This window comes from Anopheles gambiae, chromosome 2 (assembly GCF_943734735.2).
Source record: "Anopheles gambiae chromosome 2, idAnoGambNW_F1_1, whole genome shotgun sequence".
NCBI classification, from domain to species: domain Eukaryota; kingdom Metazoa; phylum Arthropoda; class Insecta; order Diptera; family Culicidae; genus Anopheles; species Anopheles gambiae.
Genome location: NC_064601.1, coordinates 41,374,976 through 41,388,820, shown reverse-complemented (window position 1 = coordinate 41,388,820; position 13,845 = coordinate 41,374,976). Strand labels below are relative to the sequence as shown.

Below are 13,845 nucleotides of genomic sequence, written 5' to 3'. Positions count from 1 at the left end.
CGTTGTCAATGTTTCTAGCTCTTAGCATAAATCTCGGAGGTATAGAAGTTCTAGTATTTTAATATCAAAGCCACCATTGTATCTAGATAGCTATCGTTCCCCTTCAATAAGGTTTGGCAAAGTGGTCAATAAACAAAAAAAAAAACAATAAGGAAGGTCGTGTGGTCAGATACGTTTCAACATCATCGACCATTACTTAAATCTCACTTGATTTTGTTAAATACGAAACTTAAATACGAAACCATATAAGGCCCAAAATACACGGAACGGAATTTTGCGGCCGCGGAATTCCGCATGCTGTCAAACCCATATCCAAACTGTCAACGGCTACTTTTCTGAACTGTCATATCCATACATTTTTCAGCAGGCGGTATTCTGCAGCCGCAAAATTCCGGTCCGTGTATTTTCGGCCTAACAGTACAGATGACAGGAGAAAAAAAAACGAGGAAAGCTCCATTGTATGGCTATCCCACCAACAGATGACACCACCACCTTTTGTTTGCTATTTTTAGAATGCATCAGCCGTCTGCTGAACGAAGTCTTTTTAGATTCCTTTTAGGTTGAGAGTTTCAGCCATTTAGAACCTGTTTAGTGGTTGTTTAGTGTATTTGTGGCACTTGGGTATCTAAATTTTCTCAAGAAAATGACGAAAACATACCCACGGGAGTTGCAGAAGATTTTGACATTATAAATAACCCAAAATTAGACCATTTTCAACAATAAAATATTTTCCATCATTTTTTTGTACAGTGCCCTAATCTGTTAACCAATATCGACATCGATTATGCGATCTGGTTCAAATTTGACAAAATTTCACCAATCGTTTTTTGTTCTTTGGGATTGTCGACATTGACTTTTTGACAGCGTTCGGCTTTTTTTGTAAACAAAACATCTAACTCCTTGTTATCACAACATTACCAACTCAGGGGTAATCGTAAGTCAAATTAAAACACAGTATTGTGCAATAGTATTCGTGATTTGATTTGCCGGCACTTTCTCCGTAGCGTACAAAACCATGCCATCGTAGGCATTGCGGTCAATTTTGTAGAGACACATCATCACAATGACTGCCATCCTCGGCGCCGGTATCAGTGGACTGGCGGCAGGCCATTACTTGCTCAGGAAAACACCGACTCTACCTCTTACCATTTACGAAGCGACGGATCGTATCGGTGGTTGGATTCGTTCTGAACGCAGCCCCGACCATGGATACGTGTTTGAAGCCGGACCGCGCACCATTCGTCCTAAGGGCCCGGCGGCAAGTAACACGCTCGAGCTGATAGAAGAACTTGGCCTTACCGATCAGGTGTACTCCATTAGCTCCAACCATACGGCCGCCCGGAATCGTATGATTTACGCGAAGGGCAAATTGAATCTGCTTCCCAACTCACTCGGAGGCGTGCTGAAAACGGTGCCGCCCTTCACGAGACCTCTGTACTTTGCCGCCTTTCACGATCTGCTGGCCGGCCGATCCAAAACTGCGCTGACCGATGAATCTATGTACTCGTTCGTGGAACGAAGGTTCGGCAAGGAGATTGCGGACTACGCGGTCAGCTCGATGCTGTGCGGCATTTGTGCCGGGGACGCAAAACAGATCAGCGTTAAATTTCTCATGAAAGATCTTTTCGAGCGCGAACAGCGCCATGGCGGTGTAATTGTAGGGCTGTTCAAGGAGGCACTTCAGAATCGGAAAAAGAAACAACCTCAGAGCGTTAAAAAGCCTGCCACCCAGATGGCACGGTTGGCCGATAGGGCAAAGGCGGAGAATTGGAGCATCTATTCGATCCGTGGCGGTTTGCAGACGTTGCCGGAAACGTTGGCCACCGATCTGCAGGCGAAGGGCGCATCGATCGTAACGGGCACCAAGTTCGAAGAGCTTACCTTCGACGGAGACCGGGTGGTGCTGCGGGTCGATGGGAAGGAGCAGCTGCTGCAGCATCTCGTTAGCAGCATCCCGAGCTACAAGCTGGCAAAGCACGTCCAGAAGCAACACCCCCAACTGGCCAGCACGCTGAGCAGCATCCCGTTTGTGGACGTGTGCGTGATCAATCTGCGGTACCGGAGGGGCGATTTGTTGCAGCAAGATGGCTTCGGCTTTCTGGTGCCTCCGATCGAAAACCTACCGATACTGGGTGTCATTTTCGACAGCTGCTGCTTCGACATGGACGACAACACGGTGCTGACTGTGATGATGGGAGGAGCGTGGTTCGAGCAGTGGTTCGGGAAAAACCCGTCCGACGAGCATTTGCTCGGGGTTGCACTCGAGCACATTAAGAAGATCTTGCACATTGAGCAGCAGCCCGACAGCTACAAGGTAAACTTGCTACGCAAATGCATTCCCCAGTACACCGTTGGCCATCAGGATCGGGTGAAGGCCATCCGGGCGTATGTAGAGCAGCATCGGCTTCCGCTGTCGCTGTGCGGTGCTTCGTACGACGGTGTCGGCGTGAACGACGTTATACTATCTGCTAGGAAGAATGTTGAGACGATACAACAATAAAAACGACAGGCACTATTCTTCTCTTCGATGTATGTTGCAGGCGGGATTTGGTTTCGGGAGCACACACGCACTGCCTATTTAAGTCTGATACTTGATTCACAATAAAGATATGTTTTTGACATACTGGTAACTCTTTGAAAGACAGTGAACAATCGTATGTACATTGGTTCTTAATTCATCCGATCAGTTCCAAAATCTTATCACTCTGTTTACCGAGTCATGTTCTAATGATAGCTGCACTATTGCAACGGTCACGAGAAACTACTGTTCGACGAAACAATTATACGTATCTTTATGTTTATTAAATAGAATTGTTCGCCATACGGCTTAACAAAATTAAGTTCTTATGTACTGATGCCACACCTCAGAGCTAGACATCAAGGAGAGGAGACACTGGAAAGGGAGGAAGTCGAATAGGTGGGATGAAGAATTGAAAGTGCATATGGCGCACAGCAGCGGATCATTACGTCCAACAGCTGTACGGCGAGGGGGAATATATATAGAGGGGAACGGGAAGGAATGTAGAGAGGTATCGAGGAGAGCAACGTTGACGTATCAGACCAAGCAACCGATATCTGTCCTCGTAAGGAGGCAATGCAGAGTATCCCACTCTGAGGGATTTACTAAGAGCAAACTTGGTGAACTATCTCTGCAGGCGCTCTAATCGGTCAATTTAGAAAATTAGGGCGCGGGAACGAGTGAACGAAATACAACAAAGAAAGCAAGTTTACGTTACAACAGGGAGAGAAATGACCTAGAATGTGTTGCAGGATATCACAGTCGGCAGGAGTAGATATTTTAGGGACAAAACCATGTTGTTCAGCGATGATCTCTAATACTGGTGTACCACAAGGGAGTATCCTAAGTCCATTGTTATTTATCCTTTCCATCAATGATGTCAGTTCTGCTTTGCTTCATGATTGTTTTCTGTGGTATGCGGACGACATCAAAATATATTATCATGTTTCCTCTCCCGGCGATTGCTCTGTACTTCAAAACATCCTTACTCATTTTTTTCCAGATGGTGTAACGATAGTATGCTTATTCTCAGTCCTAGTAAATCTAATGTCATTTCGTTCGCCCGTTTCCGTCCACCAATCATCTATTCGTATATCATAGATAATGTCCCTGTAAACCGTGTGTATGTCGTCCAGGACTTTGGTGTTATGCTGGATGTAGTTCTTACAATCACTAATCATAATGACTTCCTGATCTCCAGGGCCCGTAAAACCCTTGGAGTATTGAAACGTGTGGCATATGATTTCACTGACCCCCTATGCCTTAAGACATTACAGTGGAACCCCTCATAACGAGTACCCATCATAACCAGTACCTTCGCATAACGAGCAAATCTAAATGCTCTACGAATATCCCTCATAACAAGTAAAATCTCGCATAAGGAGCAATTTCATTTTTGTTCCCAATAAGAAATCGTAATCATTTCGAGAGTTTCAATACTAAGAATCGTTAAATATTAAGCTATTTCCAAAAGAGGCATATGCCTACACTTATATACCATTCACCTGAACACTGCTATAAGCCATATACCTACACTTTTATTCACCTGAATGAAAACCTTTATGAAAAAGAGCCTCCCGTATAACAAGTGGGTCATTGGAACGGACTAAACTCGTTGTGAGGCGTTTCACTATGGGGTTCTGTTTTCTAGAACTTGAATACTTGAACTTGAATACTGTTCGGTAAGCTGGTCGCCATCGGCTAGGATCCATATCGACCGTATCGAGAGAGTGCAGAGGTCTTTTACAAGGTTCGCTGCTAGCTAAATCCTTGGAGTTAGCTCTTCTTTCCTGCGTTATTACGAGGAAAGATGTTATCTGTTCGGTCTGTTGTCCCTAGATTTGTCCAATCTTCCATCATTGCATCACTTCTTCTGCACTGTGTTGATGCACCATCCTTACTCTCGTCTATCTCCTTATATGTACCATCTCGTACCCCATTACTTGTTCCTTCTCGTCGCACAGCAATAGGACGCAGAGATCCTCTGTTACGCGCTATGCAAATGATCAACTCCACATCCCATTTGTTTGATTTCAATCTCTCCTTACTTTCCTTTCGCTCCCATCTACCATCCACTCCCTAAATTCGTTACCCCGTATCGTGCTGCTTTAGATTAGGCTTACATTAGGTTTAGCATATTAGTTAAGTTTAGTAAGTAAGTCCATTGGTCAGCCACAAAGCAAACTTTGAAATATATTGAAATTTGAAATATAAAATATCACGGAACGGTAACTATTAATGAGAAAGGAATGAATGATAAACTCAAATACTTTAGCAGGGGCATATAAAAGAGCTAAACCACGGTATTTGGTATTACACGCAGTATTGCCTTTTTTACAGATAGGCACAAGCCAAGCTTGCTTCCACATAGAAGGAATGGACGAAGAACAAACGGATAGAGGAAATAGTTTTAAAAGCAACGGAGCAAACGTGCGTCGACATTTTTTGAGTATTGAGGCCGGAATAGGATCAGGTTTGTATGAGAATTTTAAAGCTTTCAGAGTACTAAGGACCGATTCCACAACGATAGAATTTAGAAAGAAAATTCCGAACTAGTGGCTGTAGATGAATGCTAGTATGATGGTGATGATAAACTCGATTGACTAATTGGTACAGAAAAATTGCTCGAGAAAAGCTCAACAAAAAAACGAGCAGATGTAACATGAAACAAAGATAACAATTATGGATAAATAATTGGCAAAAGTGTATTTCACATACAACAGAAACAGAATTAATTATAACAATTTTGTTCTTTGCGTGAATGATCTTCGCTCGCCACGCCGACCTCATTTGCTTGCCAATGGGGGTACGACGGTCTAGTTGCGAATCTTTCTCCGACGAATGGCCTTTACAGTAGCAGATACATTTACTATTAAACCCCGTGGCTAATCCGAAAGACAATTGGCCCTCTTCTTGGCAAACCGGTGCGGATGATAGAGTGAGTTAGTGAACTGGAAACAATCAGTCTAGCGACGAATTCATATCCACAATTGGCAGTTTCGAAACGCTTGCCTAGTCCTATTTAACGGACATAATGGTGCATCGGACAGTGGAATGTTTTCTCAACGATAAATCGATGCATAATGTCACCGATAGAATCGGATCAACATAATCAAAGATGAATAACTATAACCAAGCATAGGAGTCCACGGTGGTGCGATTGGTAGTACTTTTAATAATGTACACACGCCGTGTGGTTTCTCTACAGTCTTTCCATTACATTAGGCGGCCGATTTGTTGCCCTAAATCGTTCCTACACACTGCCACAAGCACAAAAATAGTCGCACAAAACGGTTTGCTCACAGCACACACACTCACACACACATACCGGTACAATACCAGATATGGATTCATAAGGAAAGCGATAACCGACATAAGCAAAGCTTTTCATTTTCTTTTCAATTTGCACATTCAATCGGTTTTGGATGGAGCTGCTAAGAAACGAGCCCCGCGCAAGGGGAGAGGAGTACGTGGCCAACCAGAGCGGCAGCAGCAGCAGCAGAAGCAGACAGTTGCCGTGTGCCGTACAGCAGCGGCTACAGAACTGGTCCATGACCGTCACCATATCATATGGGCACATTATGGGCCGTGAATGAGCCGGGTAGAAAGTGAACATTACCGACATTGCGCTTCACATACGGTTGGAGGACAATTTGGGCATGGATAGAAAACCGTTCGCCGTTGGCTTTTATGATAAACGACGTGACGAATCATCATCGCCACGGACGAACTAGTAAAGGAACTAGATAGAGAGAGAGAGAGGGAGAGAGAGAGAGAGAGAGAGAGAGAGAGAGAGAAGGAGAAGGGGGTGGCATCTGCTCGGAAGCTTCCAGTGGTCGATCGGGAGACAAGGCCCAGTGCCGCCGAGCGAGGACGCCGATGTGGTTCGAAAGAAAAAGTAAGTGAAATGTCCGGTACGTGAGTAAATGTACAATCACAAATTCATGTCATGCCCAGGCTCGCCAGCTGGCTCGGGGTTGTCCCACGCACTAACTAGGGCCTCGAAGGGGGTGGCGCACCGGGACATCGTTTGGAATGCACCACGCACAAACGTACTTGGTGGACGTGTGCGCCACATCGGTGCGTGTGTTCTATCGGTTCATACAGCGTAGATTGCTCTCTACCGATTGATTTAACTTTGTTTTTCACTTTTACGTTTCATAATGTCGACGCTTTAACGTTTGCATTCCAGCGCTCAAATTGCATCTCCCCTCGGCTGCCGCGGTGCGCTCAGATGCATTCGGATTTGAACCCTTTTTGACATGATCGTAAGCAGAGTGAGTATACATCGCGCTTGAATGTACACCTGCTCCCACTCCCGCTCCCACTGATGCTTCTTATCGTATCGATTGATAGTGGCGTCATGTGCTGGAACTAATCGATCTGTGCTGTGCTGTTCGGTTCGGTGTTCACTCTCCATTAGCTCTTCCATGCCCTACAGACAGTGTGTAGTGTGGTTAAGTAGCGCTACAAAAAACATTATCAAAGTTGGCGGTGCCGATGATCGGCACACAGAGAGATCGCACAAGTGCATCTTGGCGGATCGAAGGCCCATCGCTCACAGTGAACGATACAAGAGCAACAAAGCGCGCCACGAGAGCAAAAGCAAAAGTGTGTAAGGGATTTTTCTTAAAAAAAAAAAACAAATACACACACGTACCAAACACTAGTATTGAAAGTGAAAATAAATTTACATACCACCACAACCACCGCATGTACCGCTTGTCTGTGGCAGCATCAGGGAATGTTTGCTAAGGGTGGATTGGGGGGTGCACTATGATCATTTCGCTTATGCCCCGTCACGCTTCCGTGATATTACATTCAATTAATTGCTGTGTTTATTTCTTTCGCGTTGCATACCGGCACACACTTCAACGTGTTTTAGGATGAAAATGTTTCATTTTATGCGATTCATAATATTGGGCAATATTTTGGATGTTACCGAACAGAAAGGTAATTACAACTGTTACGCCACATAAGAAGAATTTAATATACAAAAGGTGTGTGAAATGTTTCAGGATCGTTTTTTAAATTTTCTTACAACCTAATTATGCCTGTGTAAAAGGACATTTTCTAGCAAGGCACTTAAAGGAATATTTATATTAAAAACACAAATCATCTCTCAGTGTGACATGTTTAGAAGTTATTTTAATGTAATATTTTTATTTCTATGTATTTTTTTTAATATTCATTGAAGTTTCATAATAAAGAATGTCTGTTTTCCTAATTTTTATGCAAACGACATTAGGCGTCTTCCATCAATTGCGTTACGCTGAAATTTCAAATATATTTTTTTGTAAATTATCCCTTTTTCACTGTATTGCGGTACATTCATATTTTGAGAATTTTAACACGTTACAATTATTTTAATATTTATATAACTTAAAGTTGACCCATATATTCAAATTCAATATAAATTTAGATAATTTGGATCCTCAGCGCCAGTGGCGGATTTAACGGTGCGCGGACTGAGCGGCCGCGGGGGGCCCGTAAATGTAGGGGCCTCCTGTATGGTAATTCCAGCATATAGAACAGTGTGTACAGTAGTCTCAGCGAGAGCTTCTGTGCTAGATAGGGGCCCCATGGATGGAGGGACTCATAAGCTATAGGGGCCCAGTACAGGGATTCTGACCCCCCCCCCCCCCCAGCAAACCATTAAAGTGTGTTTGATTCAAAACCCAATGCAACAAATTGCACCCCCCCCCCCCCCCCGCCGCTCGACACCAACCGTGGGGCCTCCACTCCTTTTAACGCTTAGGGCCCCCAACACCCTAAATCCGCCACTGCTCAGCGCCCATTCTGCACTTCCAGCACCATTCCAGATTTTTAGCTTGTCCTTTGGCTTTAGATAAGAGTGCCGGGTATCTGATTCAAACGGAAATGTGTCAAATTCTACACGAACGGAACCGAAATCGGTATTGTTCAAGCTTGTTAGAGACTTCTCTAATTTCGTTCAAAAATTGTTTCATTGACTCGAGACGTTGCTGTTAAATTGATCTGTAATCGCTTTGTTTATCAAAACAACCGGCAACGTGAAACGCAGGGAATATTGTACAATTTTAAAGTTATTCCTACGTATGGAATGTTGTTATTCTTTAAATGTTTGTGACGATGTGACGGTATAAAGTAGCGCTTGTGTAATGTTTCTCTATTTTCTGTGCATTTTGTTAACACCCACACTTCATACGGTAAATCATTACAAAAAAAATCCATTCTGTTTATAATTATATGCAATTCCTGTGGCTTAAAAATATTCTAAATTCAGTAAAACAACTCGCTTTCCTCAGCTTTAACCTGACGCAAAGCAGTTTGACGAAAAACGACCTCCGATTGAGACAGGTAATGCAAAAGTCCTTCGTTCAGTTTAAAAAGTTTAGCCCCCTTCACCACCTATCAGCGTTACGCAATTGATGGATGATGCCTAAAATATTGTCACACTAAAAGCAAACTCTAAAAACAAAATCAATGCTTTCAAGAACACGTTTTAAAAGCACAAAAAAAAACAACAAAATTTCTATAAAACAAGCTGTCGTTTGATGAAAACAATGTATAATAGATAAATAAACTAACTCTACATTAAACCCAAACACACTGCAAAAATTGGGCATAGCTGTTGGACAATGCCGAAAGCTTTCAGTAAACCCACAAGACGACCTGAGTATACTGGCAGTTAATTTCCACTGCCTTATCTATATTTATTTATTGACAAGAACAATCCTTTTTACCCCGCACGAGACACTTTGTCTAGTTTTCGTGTATTCAACATAGCACACGATCAACATTCTTAGATATTTCACAAAAATTACGATAAATGTAATACAGCCGCAAATGCATCCCTGATAATTTAGAAATTGTTTTTACCAATTAGTTATCAAATCTTCTCTACATCGTGAGCGTTATTTTTACGTCATGCAACTGAATTCAGACGTTTTTTCTTGTTCTGTTGGAACGAACCAACTCATTTTAATTTTTTACTTTTTTCATATACTGAACAACGTAGAGGGTGGTGCCCATTTAGCCCCGTTTTCGTATACACTTTTTATCGTTATCACTATTTTGGGGCTGATCGTTTGTTCTAGCCCACTGCCCAAGATAGATAAATCAGTTTGATCAACTTAATCTGATCAAATCTAATATAAATTGGGTTTCATCGCTCGGATTTATATCAAGTCACATCTAAAACTTTTCATTGTACAACGTCGATGTAGAATGGATAGAAAAAAATGGCTTTCATACACAAAACAAACGCCATCATAATTATCGATCGATCCTCCGAGCCCACAAATAACTATCCTGCCACCCTGGTTGCTCATTAAATTGTCAGCCTTTGGCAAGGCACCCCCCAAAACAACATGTGGGCATGTCTCGATGCACTGTCGCTCCAGCCTCCCTTACATACACACAACAGGCGATATTATATCCTCCCAGCAGCTGCTACTGCTTGCCAAACTGCCTTCCAGAAACGATGGCCGGTTGTTTTTGGACGGTTCATTGGGACTCCGCGCTGACCAGCGCGGTGTAGCTCCCTCACAGAGTATGTTGTTTGTTTTATGCTACGCTTTTGTGCCCATATACACTCTCCTCCCCCTCCCTACTCTTCTACACCGCCCACCGCGGGTGATAGTCTGCCGGTTCGGAAACCGGGTCCACCCGGCCAGTGCTAACAGCGCCACCCAATTGCAGGGTGCACTCGATTGCACAGATCCGTCCGAAAGTGCAGCAAAACAAGCAAGCAAAAGAAAGTAAATCCACCTCTCCACAGGCCGCCGCCGCCCACGGCCGCTCGCGCTTTTGTCTGTTCGCGCACACTACTCGCGCATTAGTTTTTTTTTGTGTGCAGATCCGCGTACAAAGTGTCAGTGTGTGTGTGTGTGCTGCAGAAAGTTACAAACAGCTTTGCATATCGCGCGATGATCGCGTTCGATCTCGATCTCGCAGCAGCAGCAGCAGCAAACTGATCGGCGAAAACTAAACTTTCGACCACCGAGGGGGTGGTTGTCGTTGTAACTATAGGGGGGAGAGGGGGGGGGGGGGTTACAGGCGCTGTGGGCCATTGATAGGGGCAAACGCCAACGCCTTGCGCTGCACTATGTACAACAATTCAATTTTTCTCCCCATTCCGACCCCAACGATCGCATTCTTCCGTTCCCTTGAGTCATGCTAGAAGGGAAAATGATGTAAAGGACTGAACCGTTCGATAGTTTCCTCCCATATACGTACACACGAGAAGCGCGGAAATCGAAAGTCATTGATTAATAGGCAACAATGCCGGTGGGGCAGCAAAAATGAAATAAAATAAATAGATTAGCCACCCTCCAAGCCCTCCCCGTGTCGTGGCAGGTGTGTGTGTGTGTTTGTGTGTGTGGAAAATGAGGAAGGCAAAGGGAAAGCCACCGCAGCATCTTGTGGCGCATTCGAGCCTCCTGCTTGAAGCCACCCCATCCATCGGAACGGGCACAAAAGGGCTCGCGAAAAGAAAATTGCCCGCTCGAGTGGTTGGTTGGTTGGTTGGTGGTGCCGCCCTGTTGTGTGGCAGTCGACCGCTTATTTCTCCCTGCGCGCCCGTTGTTCGATTTGATTAACCACATTCCGTGCAATGGCCACATGGCAAAAAAAAAACCCTTTCCTCCCACCACCCCGTATCATTCCACGGCGGCGGCGGCGGACACACCATCATGGGCTGTTTTTCCCCGTCAAGAGCCCTGCCCGAACGGCTCCCAGCAGGCTTCAGCGCTTTCATTCCCACGGCCATGGGCGCGAGAGGGCAATTAGCGAGGGAAAACGGCTAACAAGACGCAACGTTCTAACTCGAGCCCGCAGAATTGGGCGGACGAGCGTTGGGCGTTTAGCGTTAATTTGCGTTGCTCTGTGTTTGCCAATATGCCCTACCCGCTTGATGATGCGTCGGGGATGAAACGAGGATACATGCCGTGTTTTGGATGATTATTATGGCGCGATCTTCGTAGCGCCGTTTCCTCGAAGAGCAACCGGGTATAACTGTGCATAGGTTGGTTCAACTCGCTACCGTTTTTAAGTATCTTTTTTAAAGTTTTAGTTAACTTTATGCTACACGTCTTGCATACATTTTTCAGAATTTTTCCACAAGTAATTAAAGAGATAAAGGAGCAGTGTTGCAAAATGTCATGAGCATCGTGAAAATTTCACCAATGAAAACAATGAACATATCCGTGGTAGATTGATGATCATTGCTGATACTCAATAAAAGTGTGTCTTGACATGCCGAACGCGACATGCGAATTCTTGAGTCCAACGCGATATTCTGAATGACAAGCTTAGCTTAATCCCTGCCAAGCATAATCATGATTTTTTCTGGCTGTGAACAGTGATGCCAAATGCCACTTTTTCAGTCAGCAACACTCATGACTGAAACGAAGCTCTAATCAGCTGACGTACACAACTGAGATGATCAGTGATGAGCCTCAAACAGCTGGAGGATCAATCACATGCTTGGTGACATTTTGATTTGCACCCAACTCTTGGTCATTCACTTGGTCACGACATTTTTGTCGGCGATAATCATTCTTGGAATATACCTGACGTGAGGGCTCAAGCACCAAAATTAGCATGTTTTCTCCCTCTGACTATTTTGATTATCTGTCGGGTCAAACAGAGCGAGAAAACATGCTCATTATGTTTCTTGGAACTACTCGCAAGCACCGTATATCTCCCGTGACCATCGCGATGATCACCGACTGAAAATGTCGTGACCAAGTGAATGACCAAGAGTTGGGTGCAAATCAAAATGTCACCAAGCATGTGATTGATCCTCCAGCAGTTTGAGGCTCGCATCTGATCATCACAGTAGAGCTCGTAACGCTGACATGATTTTGTTTCAACCAGAATTTGTCATGACTATGTCAGTGACATTTTGCAGAACTGATCACAGCAAAAAAAAAGTCGTGACATAGTGACTGACCAAGCGATGGTCGCAAACATGTCATGAGCATATATTAGTCACATCAACCGATCTGAGTATCACCTCTGATTATCACAATTGAGTACGTGACGCTGATATGGATTTTGTTTCAGTCAGACTTTTTACGACATTGACAGTGACATGTTGCAGCACGAGTTTCGATTTGAATAAAAACCGTTACATTATTACTTTTGCTGGAAAACACCAACATCAAATAAATTTCCCACACAATGTTTAAAATCAGTCTCTTTACAATGTATAATCAACATAACACACTAATAGGGACCATTTTATGAAGTTTTTGCATTCGTCGTAATTGCGGAATTTATAAAATTAAGATGACAGATGTGTTGTAACGGTTTTTATTCAAATCGAAACTCCTTTATCTTTTTCATGACTCATAGAAAAATCTGAAAAAATATGTTAGACATGTAATGTACAGTTCTTAAAGCTATTAGATTCATTGTAATGTGAACATTTTGTTAAGTGCTGAAAAAAGTGTTTTTTAACGTTTTGTTTGTTTATTTTTTTTTTCAAACAATCCTGTCAACTTTGAAAAACTTTATCTTTAAACCGGTAGCGAGTTGAACCAATCTATGCAAAATTATAAAATAAATAGGTTAATTATACTAAAAAAATCTATGAAAAATTCAAGAGAAAGATGGCTGTGGTTTACACACATAATCCAAATTTAAAGTCAATCGGATTCCTAGAATCATAGAAATAGGCAATCAAAATCGATTTGGCCTCCCGGGCTGGCCGACTTGCCTGGAATAGGATTAACAAACAGGCTTACCAAAAAATCTCAGTTCAGTTCAACAGTATTGCTCCTTCATTTTTTACAGCAATCATACAAGCACATTGATAGAAATAAGAAAGACGGGGAAAATTGCAGTGATTGTGAAACCGCTTAAGAGACGCGCATTCTTTTCACACCACTTCTACCGCTCAGCCGCTTCTGCAGCGGGTACAGTTAGAATGGATCTCGTGCCGCAAGTCCTCATAAAAACCACCGCCATCACCCCTGCACACGTCTGTCCCAGAAGAGTGACAGTTTGTAAATAGGGAGGGGAGGGGGGGGGGTGGTGACTTGTTCCGTGGCCAAGTAGCGGGCCCCGGAACAGGTTTGCAGCATGTGCAATTTGTGCAATCAGGTTCATGTGCGTGTGGAGCAGCACAGTAGCCCACAAGAACTGGTCGGCGTGTAACGGATCGTACCCTGCGCTAGGCCAATGTCAGGGTCGTCTGTAGCTGGGAAGCAAACGATCGTGTGTGTGTGTGTATCGTATCGATCGATCATATTTCCTACAGAACTACTTTACTATTATGAGCGAATTTTGACACGATCGTCAAAGCTAGTAAAGCAAAAGCAGACCTAAGATCGACTACA

At 43.7% G+C, this 13,845-nt stretch overlaps 1 protein-coding gene across 1 annotated transcript; it reads left to right on the top strand.

Annotated features, from left to right (window-relative positions):
• The first annotated feature begins 836 nt into the window (after positions 1-836).
• Positions 837-2,657, top strand: LOC1274381 (protoporphyrinogen oxidase). The gene is made up of 2 exons (XM_313497.4): positions 837-934; positions 1,005-2,657. The coding sequence occupies exon 2, from the start codon at positions 1,064-1,066 to the stop codon at positions 2,498-2,500; it is 1,437 nt and encodes a 478-aa protein (XP_313497.3). The 5' UTR covers positions 837-934; positions 1,005-1,063; the 3' UTR covers positions 2,501-2,657.
• Positions 2,658-13,845: the final 11,188 nt, after the last annotated feature.

Excerpts from the sequence above, each read along its gene's own strand:
- LOC1274381 (XM_313497.4), top strand. The coding sequence starts at position 1,064 with ATGACTGCCATCCTCGGCGCCGGTATCAGTGGACTGGCGGCAGGCCAT.